The following is a 22,505-nucleotide window of genomic DNA, read 5'->3' as shown; positions in this document are numbered from 1 at the left end:
GTTGTATATTTTCCTTGTATATTATATCCAATGATGTGACCAAATGAAGTTTGGTATATCAAGTACAAATATGGCAATTTCTGAGAAAACTATAATGAACAATCAACATCTCCAGAAGCTGACTAGGTCCACTCAACAGATACACAAGCTCCAAAGCAGTTACTACACGCCCAAAGCTCACCGTCGAGGATGCTCCAATGTATGTTGCCCTGAGGCACACTTGCAGAAAGATAAGTTAGATGTAGGAACATCAAACAACTACGTTTAATATGGGATGTCATGATATATGTCAGAAATTATACGACACAAAGTTCTCATGACTCAGGTAATCAAGTAGAAATTATTGCCCCCGACCAAAGCCTTCATATAATTTAATTACAAACTGCCATCATCCGTCACAAAATTATCTCGTAAACTTCACGAAATCAACATATTCAATAGAACACGAGAAGACATCACAACTCAACCCGGTAAGTTCTGTCTCAGAAGTTACGAGAGAACAGACATATACAAAAACTACTGCTTGACACTACGGAGAAGCCCCACTTGACACACATGATAACAAAACATAATCGTTCAGCAAACAAATTGGATTTATTCTTCACCAATAATGAACAACTCATCATGTAACATTGACAGACTTCATTGAAATATGACAGTTATGTCTCAATGGTTATATTGATTATATTACTGTAGATATATTTACAGTAACACAAATTACAAGTAACAATGGCGTATACTCCAAACAGCCTTACACAAAGCTATGATAAAAAGGACATCTGCATGTCATGATGTGCTAATATATATCCACCAACCACCCTCTAATATTTTTGACAGTTTTTCGTTTAAAAGATTGTGCGTTAAAAACCTTTATGACAAACAAAATAGCAATTACATAATAGGTCAATAAAGGTCACCCAAAAAACTTCACTACTAAGAGTAAACCAACAAACATTTACAACCGGCAGAATGCATGTGTGACAAATCTCCCAAACTGGTAACAGTGAATCAATGTCTAATACATGAAAATACAATCATACAGAAAAATTAAATCACTTGGGTCACACTGGAGAGGCCTCTAAGCAGCGTTAATGATCATGCAATACATGAGATCAACTTTTCGTGAGGAAGTGAGTCACTGCGCGACATTTGAAATAATCCCTTCGTGAGAAAGCTGAACTTGCTTATTTCCTGTATGGGTCACCACGAAGCGTCAACGTTTACATGACAGGCTTCTTTCCATTGTGAGTCACCGTGTGTCGTTTGAGATTACCCTTTTGTGAAAAGGCAGCATCACACAGGTCACAACTGAAGGGCCTTTCTCCAGTGTGGGTCATCATGTGTTGTTTGAGATGACTCTTTTTTGAGAAAGCTGCTTCACACAGGTCACAATTGTAAGGTTTCCCTCCATTGTGTGTAATCATGTGTCTTTTGAGTTCATACTTTTGAGAAAAAGCAGCATCACACAGGTCACATTTGCATGGCCTATTTCCAGTGTGGGTAATCATGTGTTGTTTGAGATTATTCTTTCGTGAAAAAGCTGCATTGCACAGGTCACAGTGGAAAGGCTTCTCTCCACTGTGGATCCTTATGTGTCGTTTGAGAGTGCTCTTTAGTGAGAAAGCTGCATCGCACATGACACACTCGAAAGGCTTTTCTCCAGTGTGGATCATCATGTGATCTTTGAGATGACCTTTTCCTGAGAAAACTGCATGACACAGGTCACACTTGAAACGCTTCTCCCCAGTGTGGGTCACCATGTGATATTTGAGAGCACTCTTTCCAGACAAAGCTGCATCACACAGGTCACACTTGAAAGGCTTTTCTCCTGTGTGGGTCATCATGTGATATTTGAGAGCGCTCTTTCCTGAGAAGGCTGCATCACACAGGTCACAATTGAAGGGCTTCTCTCCAGTATGGGTCATCATGTGTTGTCTGATATTACCTTTTTGTGAGAAAGCTGCATCACACAGGTCACACTTGAAAGGCTTTTCTCCTGTGTGGGTCATCATGTGATATTTGAGAGCACTCTTTCCTGAGAAGGCTGCATCACACAGGTCACAATTGAAGGGCTTCTCTCCAGTATGGGTCATCATGTGTCGTCTGATATTACCCTTTTGTGAGAAAGCTGCATCGCATAGGCCACAATTGAAAGGCTTCTCTCCAGTGTGGGTCATTACATGATATTTAAGAGCACTCTTTCCAGAGAAAGCTGCATTGCACAGGTCACACTTGAAAGGCTTCTCTCCAGTGTGAGCCATCATGTGTTACTTGAAAACACTCTTTGTTGAGTAAGGTGTAAGGCATAGGTCACACTTGAAACTCTATTCTCCAATGTGGGTCATCACGTGATACTTACGAGCACTCTTTCCTTAGAAAACTTCGTCTCACAAGATATTTGTCCTCGTCCTGAAAGAAAAATATTATGACTTTGACATTTGACTTGTTGAGAGCATGTAATAAGAGTAACACAAGCAGATACAAATATAACAGGGCGGCATTGACCAAGTGCAGTAGGGGAAGGAAACAACCAAATCTTATTAAAGAAGCTTAAAGGAAGATGAGATTGAACAAACATTAAAAAATTACGGAGTCACGCACCTACAAAAAAAAAAAAAAAAAAAGAGGAGGCAGGGGAAGTATATATTGATCAGGACAAAAAAAAAAAAAAAAAAAAAAAAAGAGGAGGCAGGGGAAGTATATATTGATCAGGACATAATATAGCAAAAAAAAGTGGCTGAATAAATACTGCAGGGGGAACAAAAAAAAGAGATCAGTGTATAATGTAGGATACAACAGCATAGAAATAGTTAATATTTTATAGCTTTTCACATAGAACCACTACCCATACTATTCAATGATGTCATAAATCAACGTTCGAGAGATTCACGAGATTTTGATATCTATTTCTGCATCAATTTCCAAATTTCAGGTAAAGATTAGCGAACCCAGTCACAGCAGGGTTCGCTATTCTTTACAAGATTATTCAGTTTGTTTTTCTTGACAGGAGTATAATCAGGTTCGCTAGTTCTAACATAAACACTTTGGTATATACATTTCAACAACTGATTAAATTTAAAAGCTTCTGTTCACTAGTTAAGCTCTATGAATCTTCACTGGTTTCATAGGGGTTTTCATATACTGATTTTAATTTCTGTATTTAGATACCCAGGAAGTTTCAACGTTAGGTTAGGTTAGATATGCGGTTCCCAGGTCATCAATGATCTGTAATGCAATCGTTATGCAGTATCCTTTGAATAACTTCTCATAACATATTTTTCATGGAAATTGAACTTGTTACCATATTATTTTCATTGTTTATTCATCAATATAAATTTAACATCTTATTTTTTACATTTTTGTCAAAGGTCTGCTTTTCTTTACATGAAGACATGTGGGTTGGCCACTACATTAGAATCTTTGGGCTCCCTGTTCTTCACATGAGGATCATTGGGTTAGCTGTTCTTCACATGGAGATATTGGGTTCACTATTCTTGACATGATCCCAGTATTGTAATTTACAAATTACTTAATTATATACAATTCTTTTTTCAAGTTTCTTGTTCGTTTAATTCAGGTCTGTCATTATTTACTGCATTCTTTTTTTTTATTCTTGGCCTCATTAATTGGAAAATAAAAAGTGATATTAGCTTATGAATTAGTTCACACTATGCTTATACAGTATTTGAGACAAGTCTATCATGTTAATGTTGAATTACTTTGGATCTAGTATACTTCCTTGTAACTCTTTCATTTTCTGGCTTGTGATTTTCTTTTGGCATTCTATGTTCATTATTCTGTTTGTTCATTATTCTGCTCAAGAGATAATTACCCAGCAATTTTAATATAATTTCACAAATATCTGTAGATTTTAGATTGTCTAATCAAAATTAATCTAAAGTAGGGCCAAATGATGCATTAAGATTTAACATAATAAATATTCCACAATTTCCAGTGTCCAATATGCTCGCTAAATCACTCTATGCTGCTAAAATTTCCTGTAAAATATATTTTGGTTTCAAGTATATTAACTGTTGGGAAGATCGGGGTAGTGGGTTGGATGTGAATGATACTGGACACTATAGTACTCGATACTTCGATACTTGAGCAGAAGATACTCAGGATCGTATTGAAAAACGTCTGTAGTATCGCCCATCTTTAATTTGTGGAAAATGTGTCAAGAAATACTGGTAGACCATTAAGTCACCATCCCAAATATCTATTTTAATCTGATTATTTCCTTAATAGCATCTACATTAGTTTAATTTACACAAAGGTGCTACATAATAAAACATAGAAACTAGATGTAATATAAGATTTGCTATAAGAACAAAAATACAAGCATTAATGTCTAACAAAAAACAAGATAAAGTAATGTCACATACATGCCAAATTTATATATCTTCATGATTTGTGAAAAAATGAAAATGTAGCACTGGAGATACATGTACTGTGGTACATTTACACTTTGCAGGGAGCACATTAGGGGTGAGAGAATAACCGCCACTGTACAATAATTGGGTCATGTCAAGATTAGCAAACCCAACATTTTTGAAATATTATTCCAAAATTTATCCTTGTATTAAATCATTTATATACAAAAAATAAGAAAATAAATAAATAAATAAATTTCCTAACCTAACCTAATTTACCTTAAAGAAGGATAAATTTTAGGATATTTAAAAAAATTATGGGTGTGCTAATCATGACATGATCCCAATGATTATAAAAAAGAGGTATGTATTGGATAAATTAACTGGGTCCATATGAAAGTGGCAGTTGCCAACAGGTCTATCCAAACAGTCCTCACATGTTATCACCATCATTTGATGCAGCCTAAACACAGATTTCATATGAAAATATTCATTCTATTTTTTTTTTTTTTTTCAGTTTAGACTATGGTAAGGATAATTGTTGTCCACAAAGGTTCTGTGGACTCTACCATTATTCCAAAATACTAAAATTATAAGAATTAACTCTCTGTAATATGGTCAACATATGAGTGAAAACAGTGCTGAGTTCTATTGATTACATGATGCTAGACAGCAAACGGTTTAGTTATTCGCCAACAGTAGATCTCGACCTCGACTCATAGTCATACCAAGTGCAAATCATATATTTATATTATTCCTTACTCTCGTGACAGATTCTATTCATTCTCCTGTACCAAGAATCATGCTCATTCAGTCTTCGTCTTCTCTGTTGCCATTACTGACGCAATCTTCGGGTTCCAATTTCCCTGCATGACCGAACTGATTACATTGATTTCAGACTTAATTCACAACCACAGCTAGGTAGGTCAAACACCACCAGAGGCGCCACCGTCGATGACGAGCACAATAGCGCGTCATTTTATGCGCACGCCATTCAAACGGCCAAATTTACATACACCGCGGGAAATTTAATTAATAAAAATGTTGTGTGAGTGTATTTACTACGATCGTAGTAAATTTCAAACATTCACATCACCAGTTACATGTCGGTCAATAAAAACATAAGTTAAACATGGCGGCCTGCATTCAGCAGCAGATCGAATATTGGTATATGTTTCAACGTAAAAAATTAGCTAACAAATTTATGGTGCGGGCAACTGACCATAATTAACCAAAACTACTAGTATTACTGATTATTCTAATACCAAAATAAAGGCAGCGTGTTACGGTAGAGCTGAGAAATCGGTGGTTTTAATTAGTTTTTTTTTCTATCGGGTCGGATTATCGGATAACAACATCAACATCCATCCCGCCATCTTATCTATCACTGGTGGTATGGACCAAACTTCACTCTATTAAGTTTCTTACTATTATGTTATTAGTGTAATAGACTTATAGTTGAATCATTTGAACTATTTCCTTTAAAATGTGTGATTTTCATGTAATTTGATCAAAGACAAGTTACGTTTTCATCCTCCGTAATATTACGGACCACAGCTACGATTCGTCCTGCCCGCTATCTATGATCACTGGTGGTATGGATCAAACTACACTATTAAGTTAGTTACTATTGGGTTATTAGTGTAATAGCTTGCATATAATTGAATTATTCAAACTATTTTCTTTAAAATGTGTGATTTTCATGTAATTTGACGGTATTCATAGCTGTGGTGGGTAATTTAGCAGAGGATAAAAACATAATTCTATGATCAAATTACATGGAAATCACATCTTATAGAAAATAGGTCAAATAATGCAACCATATGCTAATTTTTTTTATATAAAATTGTGCCTGTCAGTAAAAACCGTCATTGTTTACGTTTCGGCCCGATTTCCTCGGACAAAATAGGCCCGATTTAATTCCATTCAAAATGCAATATCTCGAGAACTAGGACAGCTAGATGGTAATTCAAATTGCATTATACTCATAGCGACTCTTTGAATCCCATGAGAACTACTTCAGCTCAAATATCAGGAATTCCATTTTCATATTGACCTAGCTATAATATGCGATTTTCATGGCGGAAACGAATAACAAAAAAAAAACGTTGCTTCAAGCAAATCTACTAACGAACGAAGCCGCTAGGATACGGTCCAAATGCCACGTCGTCTGTCCACTCCAGTAACTGTCTGTTAGATGATGACTTTCATGTTGTGGACTGGGTGTTCTCCAACAACAGGTGACATTAATAAGTGCTGTTACAAATACATTAAGGCTTCCTTGGACTTTATGAGAGAACATGGGGTTCTGCCATTGTCTGTTAATTGCCCAAGATACAATAATAATCAGGCCATCAGCATCTGTGACAATAACTTGGATAATATTTACAATTTGAGATACCAACCTACAAAATAGAGGTTAGGTCATAATAGACTAATTTGTCATCCTTTCATTTCTTTGATCTCAGCATCTATCAAAACAATCATGGCACATCATTCAACCGCTGCAGTTTCGTTCATTAGTAAATCTGATTTAGCAACTTTTTTGTTGTTTCTGTCAAGAAAAACCCATATTACGTGAATGTATTATAATTTACTATTTAAATTTTCAATTTTTATTGCTATATGATGTAGGTGTGCTCTTCTAAAAGTTTACTCAAATAAGTGAATATATTTGAAAGGTTATTGCATTTGGTATTATTCCAATAACATGCAGACATATTCTTCATTTTCTTTTTTGCATTTCAAAGATTAATTTTTCCAATGTAGTGGGTCGGTTAAAACATTGGTGTTTTGGGTGCCATTACCCAAAACACCTAATTTGTGACCCAAAGCATTCCAGAACTATAAACAGTAACAGTTAGTGGTATTCTCTCATTAAAAAAAGATATGTGAATGTGTTTACCAGACATTACTTATTGGAATCAAAGGGAAATTGGAGTGTGTTGGGTGACACTGCTCATTCTGTTTGAGTGTTTTGTGTGGCAAACACAAGGTAGAAGCAAAGGGCCTGTACATGACACCATTCATTCACCAGAAGTTGGTTTATTACTAATCTGAGGGAAATGGACACTTCTTATTATTCAAAGTTTTGAAGGGCATCACTGACATAGGTGAGAGGGGGCATGGAGAAACCTTTAGGAATGCATGACAATCCCAACAGACAAAATCCCGGCCAGTCAAGTAGAACAGTTTTTTGTATTAGTATCAGAATAAATGGACATGAAACACTCATACGGTATGAGCAGAGCATCACCCAAAAGAATCCAATTTCTCTTTGATATCAGTAAATAACATCTGGTAAATATATAGACATAACTTTTCTTAAAAATAAAATACCACTAAATGTTATTGTTTACAGTTCTGTAATGTTTTCTTTGTGTTTTGGGTGTTTTGACTGACTGCTATGTAATGGTTACATTGGGGTTGAGTGGTTGATGGAGAGGATGGGGGAGGTGAGTCTAACCTTACCCAACCCAACCCCATGTATGTATAGGAGATGACAGGTTCAATTAGGTTGGTAGGGTAATTTACTTTTCATTCAATGGTGTCAGAAATAATGATTTTATATTTTAATCCATCGGCTTTTGGTGGTATTTCTACCAAAATTAATTTGTGGGAGTATCCCCTGAAAAAATAGAGAACAAGAGTTTATCAGTAGAAGTTAATATCAGAGTGACATGAATCACACTATGAAACATTAATATAAGACATCCTTGATTGGAGGGTGTGTGTTGGACCTCTGCAGAAGATTTATCATGAGGAAGAAGGTAGATGATAGGCCTATTCCAGGATGTGCATGGCTGTGACCAAAGCTATCACCTTTGCCATATCTGTTTGGACTTTTGGGGTAGGTAATTGAGTTACTGCCAGGAATTGGAGAGAAGTATGTAATTTGAACCCACAACTAAATGAATTTGAGACCAACAAAAGGGTATGGAATGGATGAAAAGTATGCCTTGACTATGGCACTATCCTTTTAGGAGGAAAGGGCCTATTGGTTTGCAATGTTGTCAGCTATTATAACTGGTACACAGGTTGCACAGTGACTCATGCCAGAATGCTCATCTGGTAACTGTTTTTGCTTACATTGTAAAGAAACATTATGAATGGGTCAAAGCAAACACTATTATAATGACCAGTTTAACATTTTTGGAGTTTCCACTATATAAAGTTGATATGATGTATCTACCTAGTTGTATTATACGGGAAGGGGAGCTATGCTTGTAGTGACCCGTCTTTGTACAGGGTGGGGCGCGGAAACTTCCCGATTTGGGGATTGAATTATAAAGTATTTACACTTCACAATTCTTTATTCTACTTTTATGTCTGTCACACAACATGGGAGATTTACTTTTACACAGTTCTAAAAACAATATCTTTTAAATGTCCACCTCCATTGTCAATACACTGATTCAGACGATTTCGGAAGCTTTGGTCTACTCTCTCTAGCATGGTGAGCAGTATATTGGCTATTTGAGTGCGGATGGCATTCTGTAGGTCTTCCAGGGTCTGTGGACGGTTGTTATAAACCATGGATTTGAGATAATTCCACAGGAAATAATCACAGGGGGCTAAATCAGGCGAGCGCGCTGGCCAGTTTAAATCGCCTCTCAGGGAAATCAGCGTGCTCGCCTGATTTAGGCCCCTATGATTATTTCCTGTGGGGTTATCTCAAATCCATGGTTTATAACAACCGTCCATAGACCCTGGAAGACCTACAGAATGCCATCCGCACTCAAATAGCCAATATACCGCTCACCATGCTAGAGAGAGTAGACCAAAGCTTCTGAAATCATCTGAATCAGTGTATTGACAATGGAGGTGGACATTTAAAAGATATTGTTTTTAGAACTGTGTAAAAGTAAATCTCCCATGTTTTGTGACAGACATAAAAGTAGAATAAAGAATAGTGAAGTGTAAATATTTTACAATTCAATCCCCAAATCGGGAAGTTTCCGCGCCCCACCCTGTATCTCACAACATCTAGTTTGTTCTTAAATTCTTGTATGGTGTTTGCACAGACTATTGTTACATCCAATTGTGTGGATTTTTTTTTTTCAGATTTCTTCTATAAATATCCTTTTTGAGTTTCTTTTCATGTCCCCTTGATTTTCTTCTAACACATTTTAATAAATCTTCTCTGTCAAGGACTTCCATGCCTTTCATGATTCTGTAAATGGCTGATAGATTGCCTCCTTCTCATCTTTGTTCCAGGGTTGGTCATTCCAGTTTAGACAAATTTTGAAAGTGTTGGGGCCATCTTTGTCACTTTTTGTGTTCTATTTTCCTTATATATTTTTTTTGTACTGGGTGTCCATAGTGTTGCTGCATACTCCAATCTTGGTCTTACCAGTGTGACTTGTATTTTCTTTACCATTACCTCGTGCAATTAAAAGCCACCTTTATTGAACTTAGTAAATTGTAGGTTTCTTCTACTATTTTGTTTATCTGCTTGTCTGGTGACATAGCTTTGGTAATGATTACTCCTAGGTCCTTTTCGGAACCCATTTTTTTTTTACTTCCTTTACACTGATTTTATGTTGTCCTGATATTTTTGTTTTATTTTTTCCAAATTCCATCATACTACATTTCTTAATGTTGAAGTTCACTTCCCACTTTTTACTCCTTTCCCAGACCTGGTCCTGGTCTCTCTGTAGTGATTCACATTCTTTTTCTGTACTTTCTTTAGTAGTTTTGCATCGTCTGCAAAGAATTTCACGGATTTACCTAGTTGTATTATACGGGAAGGGGAGCTGTGCTTGTAGTGATCTGTCTTTGTATCTCTCAGCATCTAGTTTGTTCTTAAATTCTTGTGTGGTGTTTGCACACACTATTGTTTCGTCCAATTTGTTCCAGACATCCACCACTGTGTGGGAAACTATTTTTTTTAGATCTCTTGTTTATCTTTTTTTTTTTTTCATGTCCTCTTGTTTTCTTTTTATCCCACTAATAAGTCTTCTCTGTTAAGGACTTCCATGCCTTTTATGATTCTGTAAATGGCCAGTAGATCTCCTCTTTCTCTTCTTTGTTCCAGGGTTGGTAGTTCCACACATCTCCCTCCATTTACAGTGTCATTTCCTGTGCCCTTTCCATAGCTAAATGCTGCTTTCCATGCCTAGCTATGAGAAGGTGCCCACCTATATGTCCACACTACTTGCTACCAACCACTGCTTGTCTGCTGTTGATATTGGTTATCGATTATCAAGTTGTTCATATCAATATATCTACTTGCACACATGTCAACTTCTTAGATATAGTGAAAACTCCAAAAGTGGTAAACTGGTCAGCATTATGGAGTGTGCTCTGACCCATTCATATTCTTTCACTAAAATGTAAACAAATAAAAAAAATTGTTAGATCAACTCTCTGACAAGAGCCACTGTGCTACCAGTGTACCAGATATAAGTGCTGGCGATAGTACGTATCCAGTAGTGGGATTCAGCCAGTTCGTACCGGTTCGTTAGAACTGTCTCACGGAATTTTACTAGTTCGGCGAACCGGCTAGTCGCTGTCAGTCATTGTCACTGGTCTCCTGTATCCGGTAAGTACCTGAAAGGTACGTTTCGTTAGTGATTTAGTGCATAGTTTATTTACATAAGTAGTGACCAGGTTTGTTACCATGATAAAAAGTAAAGCAATAACTTATTAAAACGCACGAATTCATTTCCTGAAAATTTTACGATTTCTAGCAAATAACTGAATTACAAATTTTGCCAGATGAAGGCGTAATAATTCAAGGAAATTACACTGGCAGCTAGGTTCAAAATATGGCCTTTTTTATTTTAATTAATACTCTATATCTAATGGCTTTTTTGCTAATTTGGCGAACGACCACCATCTATACTTTAGCCCTACAAAAAAGTGGCCAGCCCCCCCATTAGCCCCCCCAACTGAAATGAGCAAATTGAAAATTTAAAACACTCATTGAAATAATTTTATTAAGTGGAATCATTAATTGCCAGGGCTAAAGATTTGTCAGCCATCAGTGCTAGCCCAACCATTAACCCCCTCCCCTTCTGAAATGAGGATAATATATGTGTATTATCCTATTACTATTAGCCCCCCAAATATATTTACTCAGCCCCCCCAATTAAGAATTCCTGACGCCGCCGCTGCATAGATATATCTTCATATTATCAAGTTTATCATTACCTCTATATCATTATATGATGTTTAACAATTTTTTACATTTTTGGGGGGGGGAAATAGCTACGATTGATCATTTTATTTGCTAGAATCCAGGATCAATATGTGGACATAAATAATGCAAATTTGAAATATATATATATATATATATATATATATATATATATATATATATATAATATATATATATATATATATATATATATATATATATATATATATATATATATATATATGTATGTATGTATATAGAACCGGATGACAAAATATTTTGAATCCCACCACTGTACGTATCTATGTACTAGTATTATGTTCTTTTATGGAGTATTTATGTGGGAAGCGTCTATTTGAGAAACAGTAATATGGGAAATGCTCAAATTAGACCAAAGCTTGCACAATATCCAACTTTACATTAATTGATGTTGATAGGTAGGGATGCTTAAACTGAGATGATATTAATATCAAATAAAGTTTCCACAAAGAGAATGAGGAAACAAGTATTTTAACAGTATAGCACAAGTATCACAACTTGTTAGATATCACAGGTTTCATGAAAGATGGTCGGGTTTGTGTATATAATGTGTGTTTCAACGACTTGTAAGTTGAAAATGTTAAAGCTCTAGTTCTCCCATTATACATATTCATCTAGCTACTTCCACATTAACTGGGGTTGCTTCTTTTATAACAGTTCCTGTCTGAGAGCATAATAGTTGTTTATTTTCTAAGTAGGTATTTTACTAAATGTAACAAGAAAGATAATGGCTAGTACCTCTACAATTTCTTAAATCACTTTTATTTGTTGTATTTTGCTAAAATAACACAGGCAGACCATATATTTTTGATAATGTGATTCACATCAATCATTTCAGTCAAATGAGATAAACTGAATAAGCGTTCTTAGAGTAGAAGTAAAAGAGGCGGTAAGACGGAAATATAAAGCCTTTAGAATTTGGATGAAGGCAAGAAGGCCTCAGGATAGGCAAGAATATGTCTTCAGGAGAAATGAAGCAGAGACTATAAAAAGAAAAGCAAAGGAAAACAGCTGGTTAAAGATTGGAGAAGATCTTGAAAGAGATATGAATGGGACAAGGAAACTAATATTTAGTCTTGCAAAGTCATATAGGAAAGAAAATACGGTACCAACCCATTCTATAAGAGACAAGGATGATTATTAATAGAATCACAAGAAATTAGTCAAAGATGGACAGAGTATTTTGAGGATCTGTTGAACTTCACAGGACAAGATGAAGATGATAGAGAGTACAACCCAGAATATATGGGGGAAAGAGAAGTGGAAAGCGAAGTGGAAGACACAGGAAGAAATAAATGGAAAATAACTAAAGCAGAATTGAGAGCAGCTGTAGAAAGGATGAAAAATGGGAAAGCATCAGGAGAGGATGAAATTTCAACAGAAATTATAAAGAAAATGGGAAACACTGGACTAGAGTGGATGTTAGAAGTGATAAATATAGCATGGAGAAATAAACAAGTCCCAGATGATTGGACAAAAGCGGTGATATGTCCAATGCACAAAAAAGGTGACAAAACAGATTGTGGAAACTATAGAGGCATCTCTCTGCTATCACACACAGGAAAGATCTATGAAAGAATTTTGGAAAAACGATTAAGAAGCATAGTTGAACATAAAATAAAAGAATCTCAGGGTGGTTTTAGACCAGGACGAGGAACAATCAACAATATCTTTACTCTAAAAATCTTAATGGAAAAATGTTGGGAGTGGGACAGACAATGCCTTGGGTTTATTGACCTTCAAAAGGCTTTCACTAGAGTACCAAGAGATTAGTTATGGCAAGCTATTGAACACGATGAATACGAGGTACCAGTGAATCTAATAAAAGCTATTAAGAGTTTATATGAAAATAGTGAAAGTAGAGTAAAGACTGAGAAAAGAGACAGTAAGTGGTTTAGGGTCAAGTGTGGAGTAAGACAAGGCAGAGTGCTATCTCCATTATTGTTTATAATGGACATGGATAGGATAATTAAGGATATTGAAGGAGAGAGAAATATGAACCCACTGGTGCTTGCCTATGCTGACGATATAGCTATAGCTGCAAACAGTTGGGAAGATCTACAAACTGAAATGGACAAATGGAATGATGTGCTAAAACAATACAGGATGCAGATGAATGTTACAAAATGGAAGTAATGTGTGTTGATAGAAGGCGAGTTGAGGGAAGAATTGAAGTTGATGGACAACAATTAATTCAGGTCGAACATTTTAAGTATTTGGGAGTGGAATTCAGTGATAATAACCAGCAGGAGACTGAAATAAACAGCAGGATTACAAAATATAACAACACTCTAAATATTTTGTACCCACTATTAAAAGAAAAAAGCATCCCACTTCAATGCAAGAAGACAATTTATGTCTCAGTGTTAAGACCGGTGTTAACATATGGCAGTGAAGCCTGGTCCCTAAACACCAAATTAAAATGTCGCATTCAAGCAGCCAAAATGAGATCCCTTAGGATAATAAGAGGAGTGACAAGACGCGATAGATTAAGGAATGGGCGGATAAGACAGGAAATAGGAGTGATGTAAGTGTTGGATTTAATAGAAGAGTGGAAGATGAGGTGGTTTGGACATGTTATGAGAATGACAAATTGAAGGTACCCAAGACAAATGCTGGAATGGGTACCCACAGGTAGAAGACCTGTAGGGAGACCCAGAACCAGATGGATTAATGGTGCTGAAGAAGCATTAGAAAGAAGAGACACCAACTTACCAGAAGTGAAAGAAAAAGAGACCTACGAGGATAGAGACGCATGGAGAAGTCTAGTGAATAGCTGCCGCTGACAGGATTATTCCTACCAGGCGTAGGGTGAGAAAGGTGAGAGTAGGTCATGTATGGATTAAAGTCTTGTTATGGAGTTATATTAAGATATGACTGCTGTGACCAGCTGGACCATTCCCCACATCCAAATCTCATAACCTTGTGAGAAGGCTAGAGTTAAGTTTGAGTCATTCTGGTCGCGGTGGTGTGAGTATGCATGTAACTATTTGATGATTTTCAGTGCATTTCTAATGAAAGAGTAGATTATATCATATGACCATACACGTTAGTATTTCTACCTATTTCATGTTAGGTGATGCCATGTACACATGATCCATTTATGTACAAAGGGACTTGAGTATGAAATGGTTTGTGTACAAAACATCCACAATCTAATTAGTATACATCTCAAAGAGTTAGTTGTCATTCTTATGATTAATTTTTTTTCCAGGAGGAGAGTAACTATCAACATTTCTTTGGAAGACCTATCCATAGCTTCCATGTAGTTGTCATACAATGAAGATAATCCAGTGTGACATCTGTGGCACAGTTATCACATGAATCATCTTAAACATCAAGTGACGACCCACGCAGGAGAAAAGCCTTTCCAGTGTGACCTGTGTGACAGTTTTCTCATGAAAGTTTGATATCAAACATCACGTGATGACCAACACAGAGAAGCATTTCCAGTATGACCTATGTGATTCTACTTTCTCAGACAAGGGTGAACTTAACTGTCATATGCTGACCCACACAGGACAAAAGCCTCTCCAATTTGACCTGTGTGATTCTGCTTTCTCACAAAAGAATGCTCTGAAATTTCACATGTTGACCCATACAGGAGAGAAGACTTTCCAGTGTGACCTGTGTGATGCAGCTTTCTCATGGAAGAGTGTTCTCAAACGTCACATGATGACCCACACAGGAGACAAGCCTTTCCGGTGTGGCCTTTGTGATTCTACATTCTCAAATAAGGGTAATCTCAAACGTCACATAATGACCCACACAGGAGAGAAGCCTTTCAAGTGTGACCTGTGTGATTCTTCTTTCGCGGAAAAGAGTAAACTCAAATGTCACATGCTGAACCACACAGGAGAGAAACCTTTCCGGTGTGACCTGTGTGATGCAGCTTTCCTACAGAAGAGTAATCTCAAATGTCACATGCTGATCCACACAGGAGAGAAGCCCTTCCAATGTGACCTGTGCGATTCTGCTTTCTCACAAAAGAGTAAACTCAAATGTCACATGCTGACCCACACAGGAGAGAAGCCTTTTCGGTGTGAGCTCTGTGATGCCGCCTTCTTTCAGAAAAGTCAACTCAAATATCACACGCTAACCCACACAGGAGAGAAGCCTTTCAAGTGTGAGCTATGTGATGCAGCTTTCCAACGAAAAAGTATTCTCAAGTGTCACATGCTGACCCACACAAAAGAGAGGCCTTTCCAATGTGAACTGTGCGATTCTGCTTTCTCGCGAAAGGGTCATCTCAAATGTCATATAATGACCCACACAGGAGAGAAGCCTTTCCAATGTGACCTGTGTGATTCTGCTTTCTCACAAAAGAATGAACTCAAGTGTCACATACTGACCCACAAAGGAGAAAAACCTTTCCAGTGTGAGGTGTGTGATGCAGCTTTCTTACAAAAAAGTCAAATCAAGTATCACATGCTGACCCACACAGGAGAGAAGCCTTTCCAGTGTGACCTGTGTCATTCTGCTTTCTCATTAAAGGGTCATCTCAAGTATCACATAATGACCCACACAGGAGAGAAGCCTTTCCAATGTGATCAGTGCAGTGCAGCCTTCCTACGGAAGAATGATCTCAAACGTCACGTGATGACACACACTGGAGAGAAGCCCTTCCCGTGTGACCTGTGCAATGCAGGTTTCTCACGAAAGGGTGATCTCAAACGTCACATGCTGATCCACGCAGGAGAGAAGCCTTTCCAATGTGACCTATGTGATTCTGCTTTCTCACAAAAGGTTGATCTCAAATGTCACATGTTGAACCACACTAGAGAGAAGCCTTTCCAGTGTGACCTGTGTAATTCTACATTCTCACAAAAGAATCACCTCAAACATCACATGATGAACCACACAGGAGAGAAGCCTTTCCAGTGTAGCCTGTGTGATTCTGCATTCTCTCAAAAGGGTAATTTCAACCATCACATGATGACCCATACAGGAGAGAAGCCTTTCCAATGTGACTTGTGTGATTCAGCATTCTCACGAAAGGGAGATCTCAAACGTCACATGATGACCCATACAGGAGAGAAGCCTTTCCAATGTTCCCTCTGTGATTCTGCTTTCTCACAAAAGGGTGAACTCAAACGTCACATGCTGACCCACACAGGAGAGAAGCCTTTCCAGTGTGACCTGTGCAATTCTGCTTTCTCACTAAAGGGTGGTCTCAAATGTCACATGATTAAACACACTGGTGAGAAACTATTCCAGTGTGACCTGTGCAATAAATCTTTCTCACGAAAAGGTGTTCTCAAACGTCACATAATGATCCATGGAGGAGAGAAGACTTTCCAGTGTGACCTGTGCAATTCTTCTTTCTCACAAAAGAGTGTTCTCAAATGTCACATGATGACCCACACAGGAGAGAAACCTTTCTAATATGACCTGTGCAATTAATTCTCTCGCAAGAGGGGATCTTAAATATCATATGAACCACACTAAAGGAAAAATCATGTTAGTGTGACCAGTGTGATAGAGCTTTCTCATGAAAGGGTGATCTCAAACTTCATGTGATGACCCACCCAGTAGAGAAGGCTTTCTAGTGTGACCTGTGCGAAATAACCATCTCAAGTTAGGGTGTTCTCATATGTCACGTGATGAGCCATACAGGAGAGAAGCCTTTTCAGTGCGACCTGCGTGACCCAGCTTATTCACAAGAGTCATCTCAAAGATCGAATGGTGACTTTCATTGGAGGGGAGTCTATACATTTTGACCTATGTGATGTAGCTTTCTTACAAAAGAGTTTCCTTAACCTGCATATGATAACCCACACTGGAGAGAAATAGTTCTAGTTTGATTGTGTGATGCAGCTTTCTCATGAAAAAGTGGTCTCAAAAGTCACATGATTTTTACCCACTCTGGAGAGAAGCCTTTTACAGTGTGACTTGTGCAATACAGGTTTCTTAACCCATCAAACTCCGATGACAACATTCTTGTCATTTGGTCAAATAAAACAAAAAGTCATAAAACACCAAAATGTTTGATCAAACACCAGAAAAATACGACGTCAGTAGTCCTCGCTTCGCTCGCAGCGAAGCGAGGACTGACGTCGTATTTTTCTGGTGTTTGATCAAACATTTTGGTGTTTTATGACTTTTTGTTTTATTTGACCAAATGACAAGAATGTTGTCATCGGAGTTTAATGGGTTAAGTAAAGCTGATATCAAATATCACGTGATGACCCACACTAGAGAAAGGCTTCTCCAGCAGTGTGACATGTGACCTGCAGCTTTCAAAGGATTACAATGTCGGAGCATGCCGACAGGAGACCTTTTGGTCCATATCTAGGTCGGATGCGAAAAAAATCATAATAAAATAATAAATAAAAACTAATAATGTAAACAAATAAAATACACAAATGCATAGGTATAATTAAATAATAAACAAACAGGTAAATAGTAAATAATAAATCGACATAACTAATAATAAATGAAAATCAGACAGACAAATAATAACAAAACAAAAACAAATAATATAAGATAAATTATAATCATTACAGCATCTTGCTTAGGTGTTTATCTAAATGATTCTTAAAGCTTCGAACTGAACTACATTGCACTACCTGTGCAGGAAGTTTATTCCATTCATTAACTACACGGTTGGCAAATTGAATCTATTTCCGGACAGTTTGAGACCATTGTTTCTTGTCTGATTCTCATTCAATGTGAAAATTTGGTCACTTTTGATGTTGTCAATTCCCTTTAAAATCTTAAAGACCTGTATCAAGTCACCTCTGAGTCTACGCTTTTTTAGGGAAAACAGATTCATATGTGTTAGTCGATTTTTGTATGATTTATTTTTGATATTTGGAATCAGTTTTGTGGCTCGCCGTTGTATTTTTTCCAGTCTGTCAATTTCTTTAATGAGATTCGGTGACCATATGGAAACAGCATATTCCAAATGTGGACGAACTAACGATTTATATAGCTTGTTAATGAGTGATGTACTTTTGAAATCAAAAGATCGCGCAATCAGTCCTAGAATCTCATTTGCTTTCTCAGAGGCTGAAATACACTGCTTGGATGATTTGAGGTCGTTACTGATAATTACGCCGAGATCTTTTTCACTATCCACTTTTGTTAACGAATTTCCAAATAACTTGTAATCGTACTTACTGTTATTTTTAACTATGTGCATTACCTTGCATTTACTTGTGTTAAATTTCATTAGTCACTTTTCAGACCATTGCTGTAATTTATCTAAACCTTCTTGAATATCTACATGGTTTGAGTGATCATTTGCCACTCCGCACAGTTTTGTATCATCAGCAAATTTGGAAACAGTAGATTTTAGTCCATGGTCTATATCATTTATATATACTATGAATAGAAGTGGCCCAAGAACGGAACCCTGAGGAACTCCACTTGTAACATTTTCCATCTAGAAGTTTTTCCATTTAAAACAACTCTCTGTTTTCGACCATTCAACCAATTACTAGTCCAACCTAATAGGCTACCACTTATTCCGTGTAAAGCTAATTTAGTAAGTAGTCTTTCGTGTGGGACGGTATCAAAATATTTTGCAAAGTCTAGATATATTTAATCTATATTGTTTCTTTTGTCATAATTCGAGATAACTGTGTTGTAGAATTCGAGTAAGTTAGTCACGCAAGAACGTTTCCGTCTGAAACCATGCTGGCTATCATTTATCAAACGGTTACTTTCTACATGATGTTCGATAGCATCTCTGATGATGGTTTCCATTATTTTTCCTACGATTGAAGTCAAACTTATAGGCCTATAGTTATTTGGCTTCTTTTTGTCACCTTTTTGGAATATGGGAGTAACGTTAGCTAGGTTCCATTCTCTTGGGACATCTCCGGATATGATGGATTTCTTTAAAATAATTTCTAATGGAACAACAATCTCATTTTTCATTTCCTTTAAGATTCTTGGATGCCAACCGCCAGGCCCTGGTGTTTTATTAACTTTGAGTTTATCTATACACCTTTTAATTTTTTATTTTGTTATATTTACCGTAGTGAGTAAGTTTACCCCAGACTTTTCACAGGTTTCAGTTTGGAGTTCACTTTGAGGTGGGTGTTTCGTTTACGAATACCGAGCTAAAATAATTGTTTAAGATATTACACATTCCTTCATTTCACTATTCAAGTTGATCGTCATCAGATAATAGTGGACCAATGTGATTCCTAACAACCTTTTTATCTCTAATGTAACTATAGAATTCTTTGGGATTCTCTTTGGATTTATCAGCGATGTTCATTTCGTATCGTCATTTTCTTTTTCTTATTGTCTTTTTTAAATCTCTCTGTATTGATACATAACTTTCATAGTCATTAGATGCACCCGAGCACTTATATTCCTTATAAGCCTGTCTCTTTTTAGCAATACTTTTTTCAGTTTCTTCGTCGAGCCACTTTGGGCGAGCCTGATTTGGGGGACGTCTGTCCTTAAAAGGAATGTAAGTTTGAATCATCTTAGTGAGCGTATTTTGAAGTATTTCCCACATCTGATCGACAGGTCTTTTGTTTAATTTTGCCTCCCAATCTGTAAGCTGAAGCTCCTGACGTAGTCCTATGAACTGAGCTTTACTGAAATCGGATATTTTAGAAACACAAGTATCTATTCTAAAATTGTTTAGGAGTTTGAATCTAACTAAGTTGTGATCTCATGTAAGGGGGGCTCTGAAATACCATGTGACGCCCCACATGATCAATATAGGAAAGAAGTCTTTCCAGTGTGACTTGCGCGGTGCAATTTTCTCGTAAGATGCTTTCAGGTCCCATGATAATTCATGCAAGAGCAAAACTTTTCTAGTGTGACATTGCATTGCACATTTCTCACTAAAGACTGAAGCTGTGGAGAGATGTTTGTTAGATTCAAACTCAGACCTATGACATTCAAGGCGGAAATGAATGTAATATACCTCCCGAAAAAATATATATAAATGGCTCTTTTTTACGCTTTCTTCCAAGTTTGTTAAACACAGATGCTCTGTAAGAACAAGCACTTTATGATTTTTTATTATTATTTATTTGACATACTCCTGTCGGTTTTAGTGAATATTTTATGGGACCACAAGGTCCAAAGTCTGTTCAGTATCTGAATTTATATTTGTTTGAAATGGTTTGATTTAAGCTTGAGAACCAGTGGAATCCCACTCGATCTGTCTAAAACAAATAAATTATATAGATAAGTAAACAAACACAAATTAATTATTGTAGTACCATTCACTAGTATTGTGAAAATTCACAATAAAGGAAACAAAAGTTAAATACTATTTTGTTACATTACCTAAACACATTACTTACAGACTACACTCACTTTATCAATTGCTGATTTAATCCATGTCCATGACATGAAACACACTAGTTTAATGTGATCAACTTGTTCATGAGTTACTGTTTGGTTATCAAGTGAGACCACAAGCTCTGAAGAAGGAAACCCTTCTATCTGTAAATTAGTATAGAATGTTTAGGTTTGGAATTATAAGAAACAAACAAATGAGAATGGATAATGAGGGTGTGTATCAAATATCTACATAATATGTTGACAATAATGGATAGTTCAGTCTCTCAACTTCTCCACATAGAATGAAAGCTGCAAAGTAAACTTGTCAGTTTCCAATTGGTCTTCACAAAAGAGAGCACTTTTTCTAGGAGGAAAGTGAAGGGGACGAAAAAAGCAGACTTAGAAGATATAAACGTAGAAGTGTGCGGTCATCGGAGGTGACAAAAGCTTCAAGACCTGACTGGATCGCAAACTGGATTTTTAACTCATTCAACTCCGATGACAAGATGTCTTGTCATTTGGTCAAATAAAACAAAAAATCATAAAACACCAAAATGTTTGATCAAACACCAGAAAAATATGACGTCAGTCCTCGCTTCGCTGCGAGCGAAGCGAGGATTGACGCCATATTTTTCTGGTGTTTGATCAAACATTTTGGTGTTTTATGATTTTTTGTTTTATTTGACCAAATGACAAGACATCTTGTCATCGGAGTTGAATGGGTTAAAGAATGTAAGGAACAACTAGTGGACAAGATTCACAGTCTTGTTACGTGTTCATTGAAAGAATGCGTTGTGCTGCTTGATTGGAAAAGGTCAAATGTGGTGACAATTCACATAGGTGGAAACAGGGAGACACCACTTAATTATAGACTGGTATCACTAACCAGCACTATAGTGAAAGATTGAATGGAAAGACTAAAAAGCATTGGGTCTGCCAACTTTGAAAGATCAAAGAGAAAGAGGTGATATGATTATAGTGTTCAGGTCACTAAAGGGGATGGATTGCATTGACAGAAAAGATCTGATTAAAAATAAGAGGTCTTAAGAAATTAAGAAAGACCACATGTGTAAAGCATGTGAAGAAATACAGATTTCCATGTGGATGCATAAATATTTGGAATAGCTTAGGAAGTGATATAGCCCAAGCTGAAACAATACGCGAGTTCAAGTCCAAATATGATAATTGGAAATCAAAGATGTAGATTAGGTTGGAATTGTACATGAATTTGAGGCCAGGTATTACAAAAATCAGATACGGAACCCGACGAGCGTTGCTCCTTCTCTGTATAAAATGTTTAGGTGAATACAGTGTGTTCAATAGAAATAAAAACAGGTGAGGGCATTGTGGGACACAGATCATAATGGTATGGCAACTAGTTTTTTATTAATGACTGGGCGTGATGTAGATTACTCCTTCATGGGAACAAAACTATGTCCGGTCCCGAATACCACGAATAACAGTAATTCATTCAGAACAAAATATGTTTGTTTGTGTTTCGCTCCCACCATCCCAACTATGAGGATCAATATTTTAGAATACGTGGTAATTTGTGGACATCACACGGTTTTATTCCATTCTCCCCTTTTAGGCCGTTTGTGTGTTACGTTGCATTCGCGGGGTCGAGAGCAAAGGGAAATAAAAAGGTTCAAATCTAAATGAAGTTTGTTTTACTAATCTATGACATAAAGGTT

At 36.7% G+C, this 22,505-nt stretch overlaps 2 protein-coding genes across 2 annotated transcripts; one reads left to right on the top strand and one right to left on the bottom strand.

Annotated features, from left to right (window-relative positions):
- Positions 1-352: 352 nt before the first annotated feature.
- Positions 353-6,156, bottom strand: LOC143030624 (uncharacterized). The gene is made up of 2 exons (XM_076193788.1): positions 5,136-6,156; positions 353-2,409 (listed from the first exon to the last, which is right to left on the bottom strand). Exon 2 carries the CDS (start codon positions 2,262-2,264, stop codon positions 1,221-1,223), a length of 1,044 nt encoding a protein of 347 aa, XP_076049903.1. The 5' UTR covers positions 2,265-2,409; positions 5,136-6,156; the 3' UTR covers positions 353-1,220.
- Positions 6,157-6,482: 326 nt separating this feature from the next.
- Positions 6,483-17,461, top strand: LOC143030623 (uncharacterized). The gene is made up of 2 exons (XM_076193787.1): positions 6,483-6,613; positions 14,768-17,461. Exon 2 carries the CDS (start codon positions 14,980-14,982, stop codon positions 16,936-16,938), a length of 1,959 nt encoding a protein of 652 aa, XP_076049902.1. The 5' UTR covers positions 6,483-6,613; positions 14,768-14,979; the 3' UTR covers positions 16,939-17,461.
- Positions 17,462-22,505: the final 5,044 nt, after the last annotated feature.

Source organism: Oratosquilla oratoria, chromosome 12 (assembly GCF_046742065.1).
Source record: "Oratosquilla oratoria isolate Oo_2021 chromosome 12, ASM4674206v1, whole genome shotgun sequence".
Taxonomy (NCBI): domain Eukaryota; kingdom Metazoa; phylum Arthropoda; class Malacostraca; order Stomatopoda; family Squillidae; genus Oratosquilla; species Oratosquilla oratoria.
Note: the sequence above shows the minus strand (reverse complement) of the source record. Positions and strands in the feature narration are given on the sequence as shown.

Bases quoted from the DNA above. Each gene is read 5' to 3' on its own strand.
- LOC143030623 (XM_076193787.1), top strand. From the start codon at position 14,980: ATGACCAACACAGAGAAGCATTTCCAGTATGACCTATGTGATTCTACT.
- LOC143030624 (XM_076193788.1), bottom strand. From the start codon at position 2,264: ATGATGGCTCACACTGGAGAGAAGCCTTTCAAGTGTGACCTGTGCAAT.